This window comes from Aquarana catesbeiana, linkage group LG02 (genome assembly GCF_042186555.1).
Source record: "Aquarana catesbeiana isolate 2022-GZ linkage group LG02, ASM4218655v1, whole genome shotgun sequence".
Lineage (NCBI taxonomy): Eukaryota > Metazoa > Chordata > Amphibia > Anura > Ranidae > Aquarana > Aquarana catesbeiana.
In genome coordinates this window covers 455754358-455780090 of record NC_133325.1, presented here as the reverse complement: position 1 = coordinate 455780090, position 25733 = coordinate 455754358, and the positions used below count along the sequence as shown (strand labels likewise).

The window sequence follows — 25733 nt, the reverse complement described above, 5'->3', positions numbered from 1 at the left end:
TGCAGCTCTTCCAGGGTTACCTTAGGTCTCTGTGCTGCCTCTCTGATTTATGCCCTCCTTGCCCGGTCCATGAGTTTTGGTGTGTGGCCGTCTCTCGGCAGGTTTGCTGTTGTGCCATGTTCTTTCCATTTGGTCATGATAGATTTGATGGTGCTCCTAGGGATCATCAAAGATTTGGATATTTTTTTATAACCTAACCCTGACTTGTACTTCTCAACAACATTGTCCCTTACTTGTTTGGAGAGTTCCTAGGTCTTCAAGGCAGTGTTTGGATAGTGGTGCCTCTTGCTTAGGTGTTGCAGCCTCTGGGGCCTTTCAAAAGGGGTTGTATATGTAATGACAAATCATGTGACACTTAGATTGCACACAGGTGGACATCATTTCACTAATTATGCGACTTCTGAAGGTAATTGGTTGCACCAGAGCTTTTTATGGGCTTCATAACAAAGGGGGTGAATACATTTGCACTTGCCAATTATAATTTTTTTATTTCTGCAAAATAGTTTTATGTATATATTTTTCTAATTTTACTCCACCAACTTAGACTATTGTGTTCTGATCACATCACATATAATTCAGATTAAAAAAAAATGAACTAAAGGCTGTAATGTAACAAAATAGGTAAAAATCCAAGGGGGGTGAATACTTTTGCAAGGCACTGTATATTCATGCTGTTTTAAAGTTTTCGTTACATTTTTGAGTTATTATGTATCATAACATTTTTCTTTCATGTGACTTTCTTTTTCATAGCTTACCTGCTAAATGACATTATACACCCATGTTATGTATTGTATATGTATTTATAGCTCTTTTGCTTGATGCATAGAATGTAACATTTTTTGGCTTTGTGGTAAATTGGTCCCTTAAGCACTGTATAACAGTTGTCTCCCTGAAACCTTAAGGTGTAACAGCAGGATAATTGCTAAGTAAACATCATGTGTAAACCACAGGCAGGAACATGATGTACAATTTGCTTGGCTGTCTCACATATGCCATTCTCTGCTGTCTAAAGATAATGTCTTTGAAGTACTCCAGTACTAGATAAATGAGGATGCTGTACCAATGTTCTGCTTTTTTCCAGGTTAAGAAGAGGAAGTGGTGTGAGGCAATGATTGTGTTTCCCTCAAACGAGTTGCAAAAGAAACACCAATGTTGCTCATCTGGCTGGATCCTTCAGAAAGCCACAGTAGAAACGAAAATCTCACACACGATCTAGCAATGTATAGCTACTGTCAATTATTGTCATATGCACTTGTAGGATATGAAGAGTAACTACACTTTTTTTTTGTTTCCCCATTGCCATTTTCTGTTAGCCAATGACTTGTCCACACCTTTATGATTTTAGAGAAAAGCTGAGCTGTTCCTGAGCCTGACTCTGTTTTCCAATTCCACAACTGGAATGTTAGATCATTTACCTTGCTTGGCCTTAAAGCCTAACTCCATGATTCTAAAATGAATAATAAATCCATTGCTAGGCAGATCTGAAATGAAAAAAATACTAACACCCAGTATCATCCAACCTTGTGAGCCGAGGGCATCAAAGCCCTACCATTGATATGCTTCATCACACTGGCTTGGAATCATAAGTCTCATGGACAGCGTGGTACTAAACAAGTCATTTCTGTGTTCCTGTAGAGCAGCTGGAACTGTACACGGTGCTTCAATCTGTCTCCAAATCCAGATTAAAGTAAAAGAACACTCGGGGGGGCAAACACCCATTTCAATTACCCAAGGTTTATTAAAAGAAACCAAACAGCCAAATAAATACACACAAACAACAGAAGCAATGCGCATGACACTCTCTGATGGTCAATCTACGTGGCAACAGATGACCGAGCAATTGTGTTCTTTTGCAGTTCTTAGTTGGATTCCCCTAATTGAGGAGGGCTGCACCGCTGTAGCATTGTCCTTGAGATTACATAGACCATATGTCTATTCCTGACTGGTGAGTGTCCTTTTGAGCGTTTGTTTTATTCCAGATTAAAGTAGAACTATTTTTTATAGCGTAAAGGATCATTATAACCCCTGTCCGTTTCTTTTTTTGCCATCCGTATCCTGTTGGAGCAATTTCCTTTCATTTCCTGTCCCACAGCCTAAATAGGAAGTGAGGGAATCCCTCCAAAATGAAGGAATCCCTGATGGTCACCAGGGTCACTAGTTTCCCCATTGGAAGACTTCCCCTCTATTCCTGTTCTGGTGTCAACCCAAAATCTGGCATTTTCTTTTACATTCACTTTCAATAACAGTAAACAGGACAAATAGAGAGGGTGAATCTCCCTAACGGGGCACATGCGGCAGTAAAAGCCTGGTAAGAGTTCTAATCCCTCTCCAATCCCTCTCCAAAAAAGTATTGCCTTTAGTTATATTTTAAGCTCCTGTTTGTTGGTATGCCATGCATCCTGACATCCAACTTTCAAAGGTTTTCTGCAATTCTTCACTTCTGGTCTTCTGTGGATTGCAGGGCACAAGGCTAATGCCGCGTACACACGGTCGGACTTTTCATCTACAAAAGTCCAACGGACGCCGATGGACTAAAGCTGGCTGGTAATCCGATCGTGTGTGGGCTTCTCCGGACTTTCAGCAGACTTTTTCAGCCTCAAATCCGACGGACTTTAGATTTGAAACATGCTTCAAATCTTTACGTCGTAACTACGACGGACCCCGAAATCCGCTCGTCTGTGTGCTAGTCCGACGGACAAAAACCCATGCTAGGGCAGCTATTGGCTACTGGCTATGAACTTCCTTATTTTAGTCCGGTGTACGTCATCACGTACGAATCCGTCGGACTTTTGTGTGGTCGTGTGTAGGCAAGTCCGTTCGTTAGAAAGTCTGCTGCAAGTCCGCCGAAAGTCCGCCGGAAGTCCGCTGGAAGTCTGTCGGACAGGCTGTCGGACTTTTGTAGACGAAAAGTCCGACCGTGTGTACGCGGCATAAGTGGTTTGCGTTCAGGTGGCTATGCAGTGTTTGAGTAGCTAATGGAGATGGTGCAGCAAAATATGTTGTAAGAATTGAAGTGATCGGTGGGGAGGGACACGGGTATTCCATCTAATCCCAGTGGTACTGAAAAGAATAAAGGCAAATTAGGTGGAGGTCAACATTATTTTTTCCTGTGAGCAGAATATAGAAGTAGGTTAACCACTTCAGCTCCTGAAGGTTTACCCCCCTTCATGAGCAGGCCATTTTTTGCGATGCGGCACTGTGTCAATTTAACAATTGCGTGATCGTGCGACGCGGTACCTAAACAAGATTTATGCCTTTTTTTCCCCACAAATAGAGCTTACTTTTGGTGGTATTTAATCACCTTTGCAGGGTTTTTTTTAGCTATAAACAAACAAACAAAAAAAACGTCAGTTTTGAAAAAAAACAAAATCCCAATAAGCGTATATTTATTGGTTTGTGCAAAAGTTATATCATTTACAAACTATAGGATATATTTATGGATTTTTTATTTTTTTTTTTTACTAGTAATGGTGGCGATCAGTGACTTATAGTGGGACTGCAACATCGGACACTAAGTGACACTTTTTAAACTTTTTTGGGAACCAGTGACACTAATACAGTGATCAGTGCTATAAATATACACTGTCACTGGACTAATGGCACTGGCTGGGAAGGGGAGATCAAGGGGTTAACTGTATGCCTAACCTGTGCTTGGTTACTGTGTGGGAGGTGCTTGGACTATGGGAAGAAAGAGATGCTTTGCAGGAACACAGGATCAATACCTTTCCTACTGACAGAACGACATGTTCCCTTGTTTGCATAGACAGACTGCCGTACTGCTTATGTTCCGAACGACCTGCTGATGTCCACTTCAAATGTTCAATCACAGCGGAAGTGGGTCGCCGGCAGCCCACGTGCGCGCCCCAGACCTGGAAGTGCAGGATTACGTACTAGGTACATGATCCTGCGCAGGAGAGCTGCCTTGCCGCTGTATATATATATATATATATATATATATATATATATATATATATATATATATATATATATATATATATATATATATATATATATAGAGTATACGGTTTGCAAGCAGTTAAAGTGGACCTTGCATGTAACAAAAGATCCGCTGAAAGTGCTGAAAGTGTCTCACTCACCTAGGCATCATGGGGGCGGACAGCACGGGGAAAGGCAAATATACTAACTTTTTCTTTTACAGGTTTCAGTTCAGCAAAGGGGAAGAAAAACTGCATTTTAGTTGCCAAGGTCTTTTTTTTTTTACAAAGAAGCCATTTGGGATAAGGTGTGTGCCACAGTTATTCATAGAAAATGTACCAAAGAACAACTACCGGTAATCACAATGACAATCAGACAATCAGATGTGTGGTGTAATTGCTGCAACCTTTTCTAACTAAGCAGGTATGCATGTTTGTAAAGAAATTATAAAGTATAACTGAAGGAAAAACTTTTTTTTCTTGGCTAGAGAGGAGAGGCTTTAGAACAGCCGTCATGTTTTTATTGCTGTCTGAGTCTCTGTTAGGGAAATTCGCCCTTTCTATTTGTCCTGTTTACTGTTATCACCCAAAGTGAAAAAAAAAAACTCAAATTTTGAGTTGTCACCAGAACAGAAATAGAAAGGAAATCTTCCAATGGGGACATTGGTTCTGGTGACAACCAGGGATTTCCTTACTTCTTGTTTTGACTATGGGACAGGAAGTAAAGAAAAATATCCCCAATGGGACACAGATGGGAAAAAAAACCTGACAGGAGTTATACCCTCTCTTACTCTATCCAAAAAAAATAAAAATCCTTTAGTTTTACTTTACCTATAATGTGAACACCTGAACACAAAATACGGGGATATGGAAAGTGGGAGAGACATACAAACACACACATGGTCACACAGGTATGGCTAGATGGACTGGAGGCTTTATTCAACCTTACCAACTATGAAACTATGATTTTCTCTCCTCACAGTAAGGAATATGTGAAGATGTGTGGGAAATGCACCACAGCCAAGTTTTAGCTTACCAACTATGGGCCACAGAGGTTTGAAACTCTGAATGGCAAAGTACAATACCATAAGTACCTGATATGAGGAACAGAATGCCCAAATAACAGGTAATACATGATAACAGTTATTTTTTGAAGAAACTTTGGGGCTAAATAGCTCATCTCTCATCTCCAGAATACAATCTGAATTAGGTCCCAAGAATGCTACTTTTTTCTGACTAACAAATCCTGTAAAGAAAAAGCAAGTTTCTTAGAACTTTATTGTTCCCATATAGTGTATATGGGCACATTGCACTTTAATCAACAGCTTACAGTCTTTAATCCACATCTAAGGTTAAAAGGTGGGCTGTTATTTTCCCTTCTACTCTAAAATAAAAAGATACAAATAACGTTCTCACTTTCACAACTCTTTTACAGGCTATGCCTTCTTGCAGAACACCAATATTAACTTTTAAGGGCTCCCACTTAGCCTGGCCCTCTGTGATCCCACCATGTTTTTAGCTGTAGTTTGCCTCTCTATCTTGCATCTATCATTTTACATTATCTATTACTACTTCTTCCTCCTGTATTTTTTATATTTCCTCAAACTACAGTTATTTTGTTCACTCACCAGACTTTACCTTCAGAGTTCCACAAATTACCCTACAAAGCATGAACCAAGTAAAGGGAAATTGTAGTGGAGTCAGGTGTATGCTTGTGTATGAGTATGTAGGCAGGCGCAGTCTACTTTCTCCCCTACAGGTGGCACCTTTCCATAGCTGCACTGTAGTTGCAGAGAAAGTCAAGATGAACATGCTTCCTCTATGGTTCCTTGTGTCACTGGGGAAGTGATCCAATTGGATTCTGCCGCCCCATTTGACTCGAGCAGCCATCGTGGATCAGGCAGAGCCTATTTAAGTCCCTGGCTCCCACGCTTGGTGTGCATTTTGTGAGTTGGCAGAGTAGGGAAAGGTACCCCATCTGTTGGGGACAGTACCAGCGTTAGGGAAAGGTTATTGGCGAGAAGGGAAAGCATAGGGTCGCATCTCTTCTGGACACTTTTCCAAGATGGTCAGGACGCATTCTGTCCCCTCTCAACAGACACTGTCAGTGCGGCTGGAATCTGCTTCTTTCATGTAGCTGGAAATTGTGAGTGCACCCGGCTAAGTAGCCTTCCCACTATAAATCAATCTAAGCACTTGGGCAAAATCATTGTGGAAATAGGACTCATCAACAAATTAAGGTAAAAGTATTATTTTTTTAGGATGTCAATAATATTTTGGAATCAAGAAGATATAAAACGTAGAGATCATACTAAGTTTTATCCTCTGCCAAGGTTGCCAGGTGGTTACATATAATTTATTTAAGTGCATAGGGTTATGGCACAGGTATGTTTATTTTGCCCACATGCTTTTTGTTGATAGTCGTCCCTCTTTTTCAAAAAGTTGGGAGGTATGCACATCGTACCAATAATCTTCAAGTAGGGGTGAGAACCTATCCCTACAACAGGGTATGCACGTGCAGTTTTTTTCTTTCATTCAACCAGCTGGTTGAACGAAAAAAATGACAGATCCCTGCACAGAAACAAGCGATGTGGATGCAGGGATCTCCCCCATCACACTTTTGTATGTTGACAGCAGGAACTGTCAGAATATACAGATCAGCATGTAGGCAGGTTGAAAAGTGTGTATAGTTTAGGTAGCCAGAAGCCAGCCCAGACTGGGGAAGGGGTAAAATGTTTTAACTCAGTTCCTGGGCTTTGGGTCCTAGCCAGCCCACCTGTGTAGATTTATCCTCATGAAGTAGTCTGTAAGGCTCGACGTGTTTCCTGGACATTGTCCACTTCATCAGGAGCCACCGATACAGACTTTATATAGCATGCAATCCAAATAGAACAACAATTATCAACAATCACTTAAAAAAAAAAAACAATTGATTAATGCTTGTACCACCACCCATTGTATTAACATGGCCACCAACACGTGTTCAGATGTGTAGAGGGGAAAACCAGACCCTCCAATAGGGCCACAGGGGAACCCTACCACACAGGCACCCCCTGGATCCAGAACCTCCCTCCTCTCCTCTCCCCAGAGACCTGGGTACTTTATAATATAGTGTTATTTTTGATGATAGATTATATGTAGGGATGTGGCACTCAAATTTCACAAATTTTGATTGGATCTAATGTTCAGCTTCTGTTGAACAGATAATGGTCCACACTGAGCAAAATTCAGCAGGTCCCTGTTGTATCGACCGATTTTTGGTCCATGTATACCAGCCTTTAGTTGAAATTTTCCTGAGAACATTCAATGAGGATATGTGAAGTACAACATATAGGCAAAAGACCAGTTGGCAAAGACCCTCCTTACAGCATTGGTTAAGGGCCAGCAAATGGCAGTGAGATCTAGTCTGAGGACTGATGATTTTGAACATTGTTCATTAAAAAAACATCTGTTATCAGCTCTGATATCTGCTTAAAATTTTTTTTCAGAACAACAACAGATCATACTTCAGAAATGTATCATAAGTTTATTACTATTAGATCCACATTTTTTGTAATAAAATAGATAGTGGCAAAGAGTTTTCTTCACACTAATGATACATATTACAATAGTTTTTTTTTATGGAAACACATGAGGAAACCTTTCATTAGAAAAAAAAAATAAGAAAGACTAGTGTATTTATTTTTTACTTTATATCGAACAGACATGATACACATTGCACAAGTTTAATGACATGCAAACGTATGATTTGAAAAAGGACTGCAATGTTAAAAGTTTTCAGTAGGTGTCCCCATACCACACGTCAATGCCGTACATTTATATTACTCTGTATATTATAGCTGGTCTTGTCTATTTGTAATATACAGTGCGGACGGAATATATTCAGACACTCTTAAATTTTTCACTCTTTGTTATATTGCAGCCATTTGCTAAAATCATTTATGTTCATTTTTTTCCTCATTAATGTACACACAGCACCCCATATTGACAGAAAAACAGAATTGTTGACATTTTTGCAGATTTATTAAAAAAGAAAAACTGAAATATCACATGGTCCTAAGTATTCAGACCCTTTGCTCAGTATTTAGTAAAAGCACCCTTTTGATCTAATACAGCCATGAGTCTTTTTGGGAAAGATGCAACAAGTTTTTCACACCTGGATTCGGGGATCCTCTGCCATTCCTCCTTGCAGATCCTCTCCAGTTCTGTCAGGTTGGATGGTAAACTTTGGTGGACAGCCATTTTTAGGTCTCTCCAAAGATGCTCAATTGGGTTTAAGTCAGGGCTCTGGCTGGGCCATTCAAGAACAGTCACGGAGTTGTTGTGAAGCCACTCCTTCGTTATTTTAGCTGTGTGCTTAGGGTCATTATCTTGTTGGAAGGTAAACCTTCGGCTCATTCTGAGGTCCTGGGCACTCTGGAGAAGGCTTTCATCCAGGATATTCCTGTACTTGGCTGCATTCATCTTTCCCTCAATTGCAACCAGTCGTCCTGTCCCTGCAGCTGAAAAACACCCCCACAGCATGATGCTGCCACCACCATGCTTCACTGTTGGGACTGTATTGGACAGGTGATGAGCAGTGCCTGGTTTTCTCCACACATACCGCTTAGAATTAAGGCCAAAAAGTTCTATCTTGGTCTCATCAGACCAGAGAATCTTATTTCTCACCATCTTGGAGCCCTTCAGGTGTTTTTTTAGCAAACTCCATGCAGGCTTTCATGTGTCTTGCACTGAGGAGAGATGTCCGTTGGGCCACTCTGCCATAAAGCCCCGACTGGTGGAGGGCTGCAGTGATGGTTGACTTTCTACAACTTTCTACAACTTTCTCCCATCTCCCGACTGCATCTCTGGAGCTCAGCCACAATGATCTTTGGGTTCTTCTTTACCTCTCTCACCAAGGTTCTTCTCCCCTGATAGCTCAGTTTGTCCGAATGGCCAGCTCTAGGAAGGGTTCTGGTCGTCCCAAACGTCTTCCATTTAAGGATTATGGAGGCCACTGTGCTCTTAGGAACCTTAAGTGCAGCAGAATTTTTTTGTAACCTTGGCCAGATCTGTGCCTTGCCACAATTCTGTCTCTGAGCTCTTCAGGCAGTTCCTTTGACCTCATGATTCTCATTTGCTCTGACATGCACTGTGAACTGTAAGGTCTTATATAAACAGGTGTGTGGCTTTCCTAATCAAGTCCAATCAGTATAATCAAACACAGCTGGACTCAAATGAAGGTGTAGAACCATCTCAAGGATGATCAGAAGAAATGTTAAATATATGAGTGTCACAGCAAAGGGTCTGAATACTTAGGACCATGTGATATTTTTAGTTTGTTTTTTAATAAATCTGCAAAAATGTCAACAATTCTGTGTTTTTCTGTCAATATGGGGTGCTGTGTGTACATTAATGAGGAAAAAAATGAACTTAAATGATTTTAGCAAATGGCTGCAATATAACAAAGAGTGAAAAATGTAAGGGGGTCTGAATACTTTCTGTCCCCACTGTATGTTTAGCATACTCTTTTTTTTCTATCAGACTTTCTTAAAGCAGATTTGTGTTAAACTATACTATAAAATCCCTTATATTTTGTAGTCTGTTCCATATGGAGCCATTCCCTAGTTTCACAGCATTGGGAGTGACATACATCTCCCATCTTCACCCCATATAACAGTGCTCACTGCCTGATCAACCATTTGCCAGGCCCAAGCAGTGCCCTGTGGGGTTGTGTCTCAGCTAATAAAATAAAGACTTTCAGAAAGTCTGTACAATTCTTCTTACATGCATGTTCTGACACTTGATGATACACACTATAGTTGGCCACACAATGGTAGGTTTCTGAACAAATATCTGTCCGAAAAATGTCATCAGTATAATCAATACTCCCAACAGAGTGTTAATAAATGTTGTTTCAACTTAAAATTTTTTTTGCTTTTAACAATTGATATGGGCATGGAATTTCCTGAATGAAAATGCAATTTGCTGTTAGAAATTCATTGATTTGAGAAACATTTTCCATCCTGCTCCTTCCAATATTTTTCTTCTTTATGGTAAAAACCAAACATCAATTTCACCTTACTATCCATTAGAAAATCAAATGAGCGTTTGAAAATTCTACTAGTGTATGACCAGCTTTAGTTTTAAAGTGATACTAAACTCATATTTTATATAAAATAAAATAAATGCAATGTGTCTAAATATAGTTAAACAATACATTCTATATCTCTCTGTTCCTTTGTTTCATCTCACATGCTGCTTACGTCACAAAGCTGTGCCAGGCTCTGGAAGTATCCAAACCATATTGTCGGGATTCACCCAGCTGCCTGACTGACGGCTGACAGCATACAGAGAGCCAGAGCCAGCTGTTCCCCTCCCCAGTTCGGTGCTCCAGTGAGCGCTGGAGGGACAGAGTAGAGAGCGGTGACTGTCTTTGCTCAGAGCCGACTGAGAACGGAGCAACCAGTGGTCATGTGATTGCCCAGTTCTCAAGCTTAGAGCTGATGTGGGACAGCTGCAGCATCAGACCGATGATTTAGGTGATTATGCATGTTTGTTTTTCTATCTACCCTAAACTTCTCTTTTAATAAATAAAGACATCATTCTTATCACTTAAGTATTTTAATATACTGCAAGACCACTATGATCCCACTAACACTAGCCTACCAAAATAATAAACCATCCCTTAAAATTAGCCCCTAATATTTACCCCCCTCCCCAACATTTTTTTTTTCCTAAAGCAAGCACTCAACATCCCCCCAAACTCAACACTTAACCCATAAGAAGACCCCTTAACACTTAACTCCCTCTCTTTACGTTTAAAGAGAATGCATAGTGTGTTTTTACATATTTTCTTTTATTGTTTTATGTTCGGGACTAATTTGTGCAATTTTTGCAGCTACAGCCATGATCCTGGTACTGTTTTTTTTTTCAGCCAACGATCTGCTGTTATGTAAAAGTGGTTTTTTCACCTACCCAATGCTATCACAAGGGCCTTGTTTGCCCCCTTGTGATGGTAATAAAGTTGAATGAGTTGAAAAATTAAGTTGACTTTTTAAGTCAAATTATATTTTTGCAGCTGTTTATCAAACGCAAATTTTCAGGAAAAAATACAATCAAATAAATGTAAGTGTACAAAAAGACAATATAATACTAAATTTTTTGATCAAATATAAAAAAAGCAATTACAATTAATTTAAAAAGATTTAAAAGCACTCCTATAAGTTTTACAAGCACCTACTGCCATAATTCACAATTAAAGCTAAACTGATAACCTGCAAAGGCTTTTAAAGTGTCACCTATAAACAGTTTTAGGTACCATATTTTGTCACCCATTCACGGCGCAATTTTTAACCTTGTTTGGTATTTATTTACTCGACACAACATCATATTTTATAATTAATCAAAAAATTGAGTATTATATTTTGTTTTTGTACACTTACATTTATTTGATTGTATTTTTTCCTGAAAATTTGCGTTTGATAAACAGCTGCAAAAATATAATTTGACTTAAAAAGTTGCAACAGTCACCATATTATTTTCCAGGGAATCTGCGTTTAGAAAAAAAATATAATTTGTAAGAGTTCTAAATAATGTTCTGTCAAAAAAAAAAACCTGCTGATTTCAACAAGTATGTGAAAAATGTTGAAATTGCCCCAGACTGTTAGTGGTTAAGCAACACGCTTGCATGCTTTGTAAGGTTTTGTGCACACTGTGATGTTTTGGGTGGCGTCTGAAATATCCTTTAGATTTTAAATATTTTGTCATCTTAATATGTGTGAACAGACAATGCTACTCCTCCAAAGATAGAGTACAGTGAGTGAGCATTGGAAGTAAGTACTGGCAGAATACTCAGGTAAAATAAAGCCCAAAGAAAAAAAAAGAAAACGATTGCAGACAATGGACATCATGTATAAGCACTGGTAAACGTATTCTTGAGTTTAGATATACTTTAAAGTGTTACTAAACCCACAACAGTAAAATCAATGTGTATATGCAGTAAAGCATGCTTGTTATACTCACCTAAGGAGTTAATCCTCCGCTTGTGTAAAAGGCTGTTTGATCCTGTCTTCTCTGATCCTTCCCTTCTTCCACTATCCCCTGATAATTTCCTGATAACACAGAGCCTATGGAGTCAGGCTGCACATGCTCACTTTAGTGTGTATTGCTAGAAAGGTTTTTTTTTTTTTTTCTTGGGAGGATGCATGTGATCAGCACAGGGCTAATCAGCACTGTCCAGACAGAGAGTCAGGGGTCTTGCAGTCTCATAGGACAGTCAGAAAACTCCCCCTACAGGCTTCAACCAGTGCTTGGCTGGACACTGATAGAAGCCACAAGACTGCTATATACTGCTGATGAGAAAAGGTATTTAGCAGTTTATATTTACTAAAATAATTACATTTCCATGTTCTATGTACTGTAGGAGAGAAGATATAATGAATGCAGGCTCCTGGGTTTAGTAACACTTTAAGGTTAAGTTGCCTTTTGCATCACATTTGAAGTACAGTTAGGACTTGAATTTGTTTTTCAGATTCAAAATATTGCTCTTTTGACAGACTGCAACAAATACATCAACATAAGCTTCCATTTAGCTTTACAATACAATTGAAACATACAAAACACTTAGCCACCAAATCTAAATAAATAAATGTACATTTATTGAAAATATTGAACATTTTACATTGTGAGAGGTCGAAATTCTCAGTTCAAATAAAAATATATATTTTTTCTTATATGGCACACTTGCAATTGCCTGCAGTCTTTGGTTACCATAATTTTAGGCATAAATGGTTTAATGGCCAATGCAGCAGCAAATTGGATACTACAAAAAAGATTAAAAAAAAAATAAAAATGTAAAAGCCTCATTTATAAATGATTCATTAGACATATCTTCCGGAATGTTGTGCATACTCTGGGACCAACCAGAAGCTGGCCAAGGCAATTGTTTTCTATGACTCAGTGTATGAATAACTTTTCAGAGGGTGGATGGGAACACTGATCGATGTAAACTAGGGGTGTCCAACCTTTTGACCTTCCTGGGCCACACATAAAATACACTAACAATAAGGATAGCTGATGAGCAGAAAAAGTCGGGCAGATCACAAGTTAACGATCACTGATATAAATAATGTACCTATCTAGGTAAAACTAATACAATATTTGACACTGTTTTTGATAAACTAATGCATCAATATCTGGTTTAATGGATGTAGTAGCAATTCTCAATGAATTCTCAAGGTGCTCATCAGATGTTTTGGTTCTAATTTTGCCTTTTGTGTGCTTCATCCTTGAAAATCGTTGCTCACAAATATAGGTGCTGTCAAAAACTGATGACATGAGCAAGGCATGGCTGTGAAGATTGGGAGATTTTTCTTTGGGAACATAAAACTTAGACCCCTTTCACACTGTGCCGCCAGCGGTAAAGCAGTGCTATTTTTAGCGCTGCTTTACCGTCATTTTAGCGGCGCTATTTGGTCGCTAGCAGTGGGCGGTTTTAACCCCCCGCTAGCGGCCCGAAAAGGGGTTAAATCCGCCCGCAAAACACAGCCGGAGCGGCGTTTTGCTAGCGGTATCGCAGCGCTGCCCCATTGATTTCAATGGGGAGCAGCGGTGGAGGAGCGGTGAGTTCACCGCTCCTTCACCGCTCCAAAGAAGCTGCTGGCAGGACTTTTTCTGACGCCCTGCCAGCGCACTGCTCCAGTGTGAAAGCCCTCGAGCTTTCACACTGGAGTGAATGGAGCAGCTGTTTTAGGGTGGTTTGCAGGCGCTATTTTTAATGCTATAGCGCCTGCAAAACGCTCCAGTGTGAAAGGCGTCTTATTAAAGTCCATAACGAGACACTGTCAGATTTTTCTTCGGCCGAAAGTGTTAACTAAGGCTGGCCATACATTATACAATTTTCTTATACAATTTACCAAAACCATATAAGAGGAGGTCAAACCTAAACACTATCAATTTGTATGCAATCAGCCAGGCCCTTATAATACATAGTTGAAGGTAAATCTAAAGGAAATTGAACAAGAAAATTGTATAATGTATGGCCAGCTTAAGTGTAAAATCATTTTTTAAGCAAGTTTACGATTTTGTGTTGGGCCACAGGTTGGACACCCATGATGTAAACACTGCTTACCACTGGGCAGGTCGCAGCAGTGAGAGAAGTGCAAGGGGGCAATGGGATTATCCCAGAGAGAGTAATAACACTCTAAGATAAAGATAATAGACATGTGCTGTATCCAACAACAAGACAATAAAAGAGAGAGAAAACAAGCAATGTATTTTAAAAAATAAATTATTGCAAGATTTGCAGAAATTAAGATTAAACGTTCATTTTTTTTTATATTTTTGAACTGGAAATGTAACCAAAAAGTATACAGAATATATACATCTTTATTCTATAAGGCAGTACAGAGATTCGTGAAGGTAAGCAAAGTACTGTAACCCAAAGCAAGCAATCAGATTTGAATTTATGGAGACAGAACAGTTCAAGATAATTCTGATAGGAACTGTAATCTGGTGCAGCTCTGCATAGAAGCCAATCAGCTTCCAGGTTACTTTGTCAAAGTTTAATTGAACAAGCTGACTTTAAGAGCTGATTGGCTGCCATGCACAGCTGCACCAGATTTTGCACTCTCCAGTTTTCCAACCCCTGTGCGCCCCCCTGGGGGGGGGGGCAGGGGGGGATTTCCCCTCCCATCCGGTTTTGTCTGACATCTGTCAAATAGGCAAGAAACAGAAAGCTTTCAATTCACTTTTTTTCTGTTAAATAGACAGGAAGGAAGAAAAATTACCCCAAATGGGGATGTAGACAGCAATAAAAAGTTTAGAAAGGTTCTAAACTGCCCATGTGCTATCCAAAACAAAAAAGGGTCCGGCAATGTATTTATGTAACAGTTTAATGTTAGACTCATTTAGTATATGTTATCATTATCACTCAAGAATGAGACAATCTGACTGGCTCCTTCTCAATAGATCGAGACTTAAAGAGTAAACCTCCCTCTAATGTTTGTACCTATAGGTAAGCTTATAATACGACTTACCTATAGGTACTGTAAATATCTCCTAAACATGCACCGTTTAGGAGATATTTACTGTATACTGCGCCGATGATGTAATCTGCGCATGCGCTCTGAAGAAACAGTTGCCCATGCCATTTTTTCAGGAGCGTGTGCTGTGAACAGCAGCTCCCACATGCATGTGCCCCGGATGGAAGACGGCCGAAGATGGATGCAGCCTGCAGTGAGGATGACACAGGCTTTGTTTGCAGGTGTCACATAATGTGTTAGTATGCAATGCATACTAACACATTATGCCTTTACTTTGCAGGAAAGGGGGACATTTTTTTTTTTAGCAGAGTTTACTTCCTCTTTAAAGGCTGGCCATACATTATAAAATGTTCCTATTCAATTTCCTTCCGATTTATCTTTAACAGTGTAACGGCCTGCCTTACTGCACACAAATTGAAAGTGTTTAGGTTTGACCTCAGATTATATGGTTTTGGTAAATCTAAAGAAAAACTGTACAAGAAAATTGTATCACGTATGGCCAGCCTTACTATCAGGCAGTGGGTCCAGGCAGGAGTATGCTCAAAAGTGTGTATTGCATGGCATGGGTTTGCTAACTTATATAAACATCGGAGTGGCTTAATTTAACCCCTGCAGAGCATTAATATAGCACTGGAAATCATGTGACAAGTCATGGGCAACAAATACATTAAAAATAAAGCTTCCAATTGGCCTTACAATACCAAAACATACAAAAATACTTGACATAACTTCACTTGAAAATGCCATTTCTATATTAAGCTTTAGATATGTGACAAATGTAGTCTAGTATTTAGGTGCAATGTCAATACTAACCATACATAATTAAAATGACCTTAAAACTTGCAAGAGAACACAAACAATCCATTTAGATGAAGGGAAAGCAGAACATATTTTATTTCTTTGTCTGTGGACAGTGGTTTATCTTGGGTTTGGTACTGTCTTGCTCTGGTGTTTGAACCAACACTTTTTAAAGTCTTGATGGGTCGTGGGAGCAGGCCAAGAACCAAAATGGACCATTATTGACATGCGGCTTCAGGAAATACACCGAAACAATTAAATCAAATGTACTAAACTACTATAATATGTGGTAAACATTTGGGGGCAGTGCTATTATTTTTTCATTTCTGAGGTTTCACATGTTCTGATCTCAATACGTCAAATAGTGTCATTCCTCTGAATGAAGCATACAGAAGTGCTGTATGTATCCTGTATAGTTGTATAGACCTGTCACCGGTGACTGATGTCAACAGACCATTTTGTGTGCTTGTGGGACCAGCCCAAGAATTCAGCTAGGATGATGATAGTTTCTTCAGGTTTTCAACCTCTATCTGCAAAAACAAGACAAAAGTTACAAAAATGACACGCTTTGTTACTCTAGTCCAGGGGTGTCAAACTCACTTTTATCATGGGCTGCATCAACATTATGGTTGCCCTCAAAGGGCCAGATGTACAGTATCAGACTAGATGTCCAGAGCACCTCACTCCCCCTTACATCAAAAGCCAAGAGCCTCCCTGCCATCAGAAGTCAAGAGGCCCCCACCCTTTCTTGCATCAAATTGTACCCCCCTTACCTTGTGCTACTTCTGGGAAGAAGCTGGGGGAGAGACTGGGAAGCAGAAAGTGCAGAGTCTGGAGGAGGACCAGAGGTGGGCTGGAGTCTGCTGACTGCTGATACCAGTGGTAGGTGGAGATGAGGGATGCTGCGGCTCTACAGAGAGGCACAGATTCTGTAGAAGGAGTTCTGTCTTCCTCTCTGCTGCCAACTGCTGAGACAAGGAAGGAGTTGGGTAGAAATGAGCCTCTCCGAAACTGCAGGGAGAAGCGCAGGATCTGGCAGAGAAATTATGTCCTCCTCTCTGCTGTTGACTGCTGAGACAAGGTGGGGGCAGAGACAAGGGGGTTGACTCAGCTGCAGGAGAGGTGCGAGGGCCACATGAAATGGCCTGGAGGGCTGGATTTGGCCCACAGGCATTGTGTTTGACACATGCGCCCTAGTCTATAAAAACACATTGACATTTGCAGGATTTGACAATGCCCAAGTTTGTTTCCAGCAACAGAGAAGACTTCTATAGTTTTCTGTGGATGTATTAATAAACAAGCAATAGATGTGCCATTCTCCAAAATGTGACTGATTAAGACCGAAAAAGTACATTGAACCATAAGACCTTGTCCTTTTTTCCATGTGGTTGCAAAGGGCACCATTCTAATTTGGTACATCTGGTCCTTTCTGTCATCCACGGTTAGAAACACCTCCCAGGGAACACATTTAACCCCTTGATCTCCCCCTTGTGGTAACCCCTTCCCTGCCAGTGGCATTTACACAGTAATCAGTGCATTTTTATAGCATGGATAGCTGTATGAATGTCAATGGTCCCAAAAATGCGTCAATAATGTCTGATGTGTCTGCCGCAATGTCGCAGTCCCGCTAAACATCGCAGATCATCGCCATTACTAGTAAAAAAAAATGATAAAAATGCCATAAATCTATCCCCTGTTTTGTAGACGCTATAACTTTTGCGCAAACCAATCAATATACGCTTATTGCGATTTTTTTTTACCACAAATATGTAGAAGAATACATATTGGTCTAAACTGATGAAGAAATTAGTTTTTTTTTTTCTTTTTTTTTGGATATTATTATAGCAAAAAGTAAAAAATATTGTTTTTTTTTTTTTCAAAATCGTCGCTCTTTTTTTGTTTATAGTGCACAACCGCCCAGTTGTCAGTTAAAGCGACGCAGTGCCATATTGCAAAAAATGGCCTGGTCATGAAGGCGGGTAAATCCTTCCGGTCCTTAAGTGGTTAAAGATTGGTAGTGAACAACTTCACTTCATAATCTGCCAAGTGATTTCATTTAAATACTCCTCAATTACTACAAAGGATATAAATCTACGTTATAGACATAAGAAGAGCATGATCTGACAGCACCACCCTAACATGCCTCCATCCCTAATATATGCATACAAACAAAAATTCTGTTCATGGGACTTTAACCACTTGCCGACCGTGGGACGTCCTAGGACATTCTGGGTTTGTGGGGGTATATCTGAATGATGCCTGCAGCATTCAGATATTGCCGTTTTCAGACGCCGATTCCCTACACCATAAGAACAATCATAGCGGCGGGTCAGCCACTTGATTGTTCTTACGGGCAGCGAAAGGGGACTCCCCCCCTCCCGCCGCCTTCCGGTGCCTCTACGGACTCACCTCTGCGATTGGTGAGTCAGAGAACGGATCCGCCGGCGCCGGATGTCCACCATAGAGATTCCCAGCGGACCAGATGGTCGCCGGAGTCTCTATGATCGTCGGAGGCCGGACGCAATGTTATGACGTCACGCCCGGCCTCTGCATTAAAAAAACCGGCGCCTCCTCGGCTGGGAAGCTGTGATCGTTTTATTTTTTTTTTATTTTAGGCTTCTCAGCCTAGAGGTGAGATGTGGGGTCTTATTGACCCCATATCTCACTGTAAAGAGGACCGATCATGCCATATTCCTATTACAAGAGATAAACAAAAGAGACCTTGGGATTGTACGGGTGAGGGGGGGAGTGGAAGTAAATTACCTAAGAAGTAAGGAGGGAAGGGGGGGGGTTTTGGAAGGGATAATATGATTAGTAATACAGGTACCCAGGAGTATTAAAAAATATATACTTTATTAGAAATATACAAAAGAAATATTTAAAACAGTGAACAGTTCATACAAAATATCTAGACCATATACATGAGTGTTTTAATCAAGGAAAACATGCATATACGTGGTACTTGAGAACCCAACATGTTTCGGATAAAAAATGCAATTCCTTCTTCAGGGGTTTCCTGTAAGGATATTGTATGATCTGGGGGGGTACATAGGTAGAATATACCAATCATTAGTACGCATATACAGTATACATTATACATATAGCTATAAATGGTAGGTCATAGGAGCTTATAAGGGCAAACAATCATGATAAGAACTTGGGAAAATGAGAAATATATGTATATTTGTATATATCATAAGGAAGAGAAAGGACTTACTCGTTCACAGAAATGTGTGCATAGCCCAGGCCGGACTGTAACTTGGTAGCTTAACAGATGGTGCTCCAAATCCTAGTCACCACAGCATCAGTTACGCATTGTGTTTAAATATATATAGCCACATTTAGGCTTATATAGTGAAAGCCAAGGGCCAAAGGTTGGATGGAATTTCTGTAGTGATAATACTTATTATATTATTGACATCCTTACTATCTGTCATGCGAATAGAGAGTTATATATACATATACATACTAGGGTAAAAGCCATTGATCCACTGTGCAAACACACTTGTTTAAATGGATTGTACATATCATAGAGCGAACCCCATACAGGTTAACCCACTGCTACCTCCCCATACCTTACTTACTATACCATTTTATATATATCTGTTGGTTATATTTCTTCTTCACGATTCAATTCTGGCACGATAGGAGGGCCCAGGTAGATGCTCATATACTCATAGACGCATGTAGGCGCATATATACTCATTCGCACATTGACTATTGTATGTGTTGATGTACTCTGTCCATCAATTTACCTTCTGATACTTATATCATATTATATTTATATTTAGGGCTGTACATTCCCCCCTTCCTCTCCTTGCTGTTCCTTGTGGACGCTGGTGAATTCCCATGTTTGACGCATCCGGGAGGCTCTAAGATCCCCCAGTATTATCACTACAGAAATTCCATCCAACCTTTGGCCCTTGGCTTTCACTATATAAGCCTATATGTGGCTATATATATTTAAACACAATGCGTAACTGATGCTGTGGTGACTAGGATTTGGAGCACCATCTGTTAAGCTACCAAGTTACAGTCCAGCCTGGGCTATGCACACATTTCTGTGAACGAGTAAGTCCTTTCTCTTCCTTATGATATATACAAATATACATATATTTCTCGTTTTCCCAAGTTCTTATCATGATTGTTTGCCCTTATAAGCTCCTATGACCTACCATTTATAGCTATATGTATAATGTATACTGTATATATGTACTAATGATTGGTATATTCTACCTATGTACCCCCCCAGATCATACAATATCCTTACAGGAAACCCCTGAAGAAGGAATTGCATTTTTTATTCCGGAACATGTTGGGTTCTCAAGTACCACGTATATGCATGTTTTCCTTGATTAAAACACTCATGTATATGGTCTAGATATTTTGTATGAACTGTTCACTGTTTTTAATATTTCTTTTGTATATTTCTAATAAAGTATATATTTTTTACTACTCCTGGGTACCTGTATTACTAATCATATTATCCCTTCCAACCCCCCCCCCCCCCTTCCCTCCTTACTTCTTAGGTAATTTACTTCCACTCCCCCCCCTCACCCGTAAAATCCCAAGGTCTCTTTTGTTTATCTCTCCAAAAATGATTGTCGGGATGTGGTGAAGGGGGTATCCACTTACCTGTATACCTCATGTTTGGCAGTGTATCAAAATTTTTTAAAAATTAAACTTATTCCTATTACAAGGGATGTTTACATTCCTTGTAACAGGAATAAAAGTGATCCAAATTGTTTTTTTTTTTTTAAGTGTCAAATTAAATTTTGTTAAGTAAAATTAACAATAACATTTTTTTTTTTAAAGTGCCCCTGTCCCCGTGTGCTCGCACGCAGAAGCCAAAGCATACATAAGTCTCGCCCACATTTGAAAACGGTGTTGAAACCACACATGTGAGGTGTCGCCGTGAACGTTAGAGCAAGAGCAATAATTCTAGCCCTAGACTCTGTAACTCAAAATATGTAAGCAGTAAAATTTTTTAAAGCATCGCCTATGGGGATTTTTAAGTACTGAAGTTTGGCGCCATTCCACGAGCGTGTGCAATTTTGAAGCATGACATGTTAGGTTTCTATTTACTCAGCGCAACTTCATATGCAAAAAAATTTGGCTAATTTTACTGTTTTTTTTTTTTTTTAAAGCATGAAACTGTTTTTCTTTTCCAAAAAAAAGCGTTGGAAAAATTGCTGCACAAATACTGTGCGAGATAAAAAGTTGCAATGACCGCCATTGTATTCTCTAGGGTCTCTGCTAAAAAAACATATATAATGTTTGGGGGTTCTGTGTAATTTGCTATAAAAAAAATTATGATTTTTACATGTAGGATCGAAGTGTCAGAATTGGCCCGGGTTGGTAAGTGGCTAAATGAGGCATATCACAAAATAAAATTACTAAAATAGAAAATGTATTATAAAGTTTATTCAAACATTCATCGTAGAAGCACATTTTATGTTTACCAAAACACATGGTACAGAATAAAAATTAATTGATGAACATAATTTATAGCTGACATATGGCACATGATTATTAAAATAAATTCATTAAAAAACAATACATGGTACAATAGAATAGACAAATGCATGATAGATAAAAATGTAAGGATCAGACTTTCTTGACGTATAGTAACTCTACGCGTTTGGTGGCTCATGTCCACGCATCAGGAGTATGTTGCCAAAATTCTCTGTGAATATAAGTAATAAATAAAAGATGTGTAGGGGTAAAAATGCCTATATGGGTAACAAAATATAATAATATAACAGAGGCCAGAAGTCTGATACTCACATGTCAGCTCAGAATAAAAATCCAGCCTACAAGATGGATGTGAGGGTTGCCAATGATATAAATATACATTGTGTGCAGCAAATGCCTTAAAATATCTAGTTATTAATTTGCAAAGTAGCAGTGGCATCATCACTGATGCACATAACCGGGCAGGCCCACCCGCTATGGGCTCCCTGCAGAACAGGATAGGGATATACTGTATAAAAGACCAATCATCCTCGACCTCAGCTTTAAGGGTCAAATCAAGACAGATGTAACAAAAATTATAAATGCACTGTATTTATACGCAACTTGTGTTTGCCTTGTTGTCAGCCTCCTATAATCCTCTGTATAGTAGAACTAAGACTTGGAGAGGGATTTGGAGAGGGATTTTTAGTACTCAAAGGCAGTTGGTTGGGCTGCATGCATACCTCAACTAGAAGCTTGCCAACAGTACAACAGTGTAAGAAGCGGGCCCACAGCCTGGGGACAGGAAGGTGAATGAGCCGTATTGCTTAAAGTGGTTGTATACCACAGACATGAAATATGAACAAAGCATATCCCTCTATAGTGTGTACTTGTCTCAATCCAGAGCACTAAGTATCATTTCTGTCTGCTGATTTGTTCCTCTGATGTCAGCATGAATCACGTCTGACACTTTTTCCTGACACCAAGAGAATAATGGTGACAGGGGAGGGACCTCCTGAGGATTGACAGCCTCAGCTCTGTTCCTGTGAGCTGTGTGAAGGGGGTGGGTGTTCCTTCTCTCCAATCAGCTCTCAGAGCTCTCCTCACTGAGCTCTGCAGTGTGTCATTTCGGCTTTCTTTTTTTCTGAACTCTCAGACAACTTAAAAAAATTCTGGACTTTGAACGGATGTAGAGAAGAGAAGACAGATAAATATGTACAGTTTATGTAGGAGAATTTGTTTCATCTCTGTAGTACAGTAAAGAAATGTGAGCTCTCCAGCCTGGCTGTGCTGTATGACAGTACTGTGTGCATCTCGGGAATGTATGCAGAGAAATACAGCTGGATACAGGCAAAACAGCTCTCACATACAATATGTATTTCACATGTGTATTTAGGCACTCATCAGTAGTTTAAGGAGGCCACAGGTTCATGTTAAATATTGGTTTGTGTTTTACATAAAGCTCCCAACTGTCCCTGATTTGGAGGGACTGTCCCTGATTTCGAGCAATGTCCCTCTGTCCCTCTTTCCTCCTCATTTGTCCCTCATTTTGGTCTGATCTATATAGCTGTATATAAAATGCACTTTTTATCTTTGAAAAAGTGTTTCCCAGTTCTAAACCTTTCTTCCAAATTCTAAATGGCTGCATTTGTACATTTTGAAAGCCAATATAAAGGAATAGTAGTGGTAAAAAAAAAAGCCCTTGTGGATTTAATTAACCTTTTTTTGGGTTAATTCTCCTTTAAGGGGGTGTGGCAGGGGGCGTGTCCCATGCCTACATACATTTGCTGGTAGGTGTCCCTCATTCCCAACTCAAAATGTTGGGAGGTATGGTGTTTTGTAGTGTTCCACTGAAATGAAGGCTTTGCTTGTTGCTTCAGTGTCATTATTTCCATTCTTAGAAAGCTGGAAGGGTTGGTGTTGTGTCATGGTGACTTCCTTGTGGTGGTGAAGTAGAATAGAGCTGCTCAGAAAATGTCAAATACAGAATATCTGGCTTTTAACTCTGATGAAGAAACATGGATAGTTCAGAGTTACTATACTGTGTTATTTTATATGTATTTATGATGTAGAAATATCTATATAGATAATCCTGCAAAAGTATGTTTGTTTGGGCACAAGGGAGATGGGGTAAAGTCTGGCCTAATCTGACACATATAATGCAGAATATCAGGGAAACTCCAATGTTACAGGAACCTCATTATTCACACCAGAATGTGTCCAAAGGACCCATGAAGGAGCATTGCATGTAGTGGCAGATTAGGTGCCCCTTGAGACCAGTCTTAGTTGAGTCTCTGAGTCTCTTTAAGTAACCCCAACCGATGCATTCTGCATTGTGCAGCCATGTGATGCTCCAGTACATTAGAACAGAATATTTTAGCCCTTGCTGCGGGAATTAGTCATCAAAAAGTCCCCCACATATATTTTTATGTATGCAGCCTGACTGTATTACAGTAAATAATAATATACAGTGCTTCAACTGGGCTTTAAGCTACAGTTTTAACAAGCAAAAGATAAGTGGAGATCATGTACAAATTCAGTATAAAATACAGGGAAAAAGTGAACACTGTTGCATTGTTTGGCCCTCAACAGTAAATCCCTGTATACCTTGATGTGGATTCTTTCATTCCAAACCGTTAAAATGAAGAACTAACAGGGCAGTGTTGCCAACCGTCAGTAGTTTTACTGGCAGCCAGTAAAAAATGGGCACTTTTCTCCTGCCAGTAAATACCATTAAGAGGAAAAGTTTGCCAGTAAAAAATATGGCTGTGACGCTTGGCTCGGAACTGGGCATGCACAGCTTGGGTCCAGAGTCAGCCAAGACCATCAAAGTGTCTTCTACAGTGTGTTCGGGCGGTAGCGGTGGGGGGCTGGTCTGGCAGAGACGGTGCCTGAGTGTTTTGTGTGATGTCCTGGTGCAAGGGAGCCGAGTGGCCAGAGTCTCGTGTACGGGTCTGCGGGATGGGAGCAAGGCAAGCCGGGAACAGGACTGTCAGTGCTGTTTGGACTGGAGGAGACTGAAGGGACCACCTGGCGTGGAGAGAGACTGTCACTGTGACTCAGGAAGGAAAGCGTTGTGCTGGTGATCTGTGCTGCTGCACACTGCTGTCAGTTTCACTATGAGAGTCAATTTCATGTCCATTCTAATTTCCTGTCCCTAAGCCACTTACTTATTATATTGAAAATAAAATAAGAAATATGCTTTTTGCCTGAATAGCTACCTTAAATCACATTGCTAATTGCATATTATACTTATTTGTAGCCCAAATACTGAACTTTGCACGTAAAACTGTAATTTTGTAACTTTTGGAAATGTCAGTAAAAACTTGGCTGTGTCAGTAAATGTTGGGTGTCATGTCAGTAAATTTCAATCTGGTAGGTTGGCAACACTGTAACAAGATGATTTGGAAGCAGTTTTTGGAAAGCATTTACCATCTTCAAACGCATGCAAATATGCAAACGCTGAATCTGCTCAAAATTCATTATTGGGTTTGACTCCACATGCCAGTTGCCTTATTTGCTTCTTTGGCATCCTAGCCACAAGTCGCCCACATGAGTTTCCAGACTGCCCAGGCCACTCCTTGGGAAGCCAATAATGTCACAATAGCCTACTGTATAAAGTTCTCAGTATAATCAATGATGGTAGCCAGTCACACAATGAGTTTTCATTTTTTGGTGGACTTTCATTTCTACTGTTAATAACAGTTGGGTCCTTTTCAGATCATGTAATCTTATCTTCATAACACAATAACACAAACACACCTGAAGGTCAGATTACCACATAGTTTTGGAAAGTGACACAAAATTAGAGCATTAGCTGGCCTAGAAACCTCTATAACTTCCTCAGCCATGCAGAGCAGAGCAGCTTCCTGTTGAAATGAACATGAAGTAGCTGGCAACTGTAAGGAAGGAGTAGTAAATACTGTGCTGTCTGTGACATAGCAAAATACAGCATCTTATCACTTACCTGCAGTGCTAGTCGCTTCACTCTCTCTTCACTTATTTCTGATCTAATCTCTTGCATATCTGTCCTGTAAAAAAGCAGGCACAACAATACTGGTAATTTCTGTATAAAGGCATAATATAATAGCTGAAAGTCAATACTGTTGTGTTCTTTTTTTGTAGATGTTCAAGAAATAATAAACTCCTGGACATAGGTGTGCACAGGGGGTGTGCCAGGTGTGCCTGGGCACACCCTAATCACTGCGTGCGGTGCAGATTCCCCCTATTGCCTGGGCTTCCCCCCCACCCCGTGTTGCGCCCCCCCCCTGCAGTGCTACTGGCTTCCCTTCTCTCCTCTTGCCCTGGCTTGTAAACATACACTCACTCACTGTGTTCATTCATAACTGAAACATAGTAAAATGTGTTTACTATGCTTCCGTTTGTGAATGAACAGGAAGCTGCTCAGCACAGAGCACTTCCCATTCATTCACTATCCAGAGCTGAAGCTGCAGAGAAAGGCATGTTTGTTTGAGCTTTGGCGTGCACACCCTAATGCAATAGGCTGCGCACACCTATGCTT

General features: G+C 40.0%; 1 protein-coding gene across 2 annotated transcripts in view; it reads right to left on the bottom strand.

Annotated features, from left to right (window-relative positions):
* Positions 1-12553: 12553 nt before the first annotated feature.
* SH3D21 (SH3 domain containing 21) overlaps positions 12554-25733 on the bottom strand; it is a 178217-nt gene continuing 165037 nt past the window's right edge. Inside the window, exons 17-18 of one of the 2 annotated variants that reach the window (XM_073615620.1) lie at positions 25179-25242; positions 12554-16287 (exon numbers count right to left, since the gene is read on the bottom strand). In XM_073615620.1, coding sequence (XP_073471721.1) covers positions 16249-16287; positions 25179-25242 — 103 coding nt within the window. In that variant the 3' untranslated portion in view covers positions 12554-16248. Of the gene's footprint in view, positions 16288-21161; positions 21444-25178; positions 25243-25733 lie in introns of those variants that run through there. The other variant, XM_073615621.1, reaches the window with a different exon arrangement.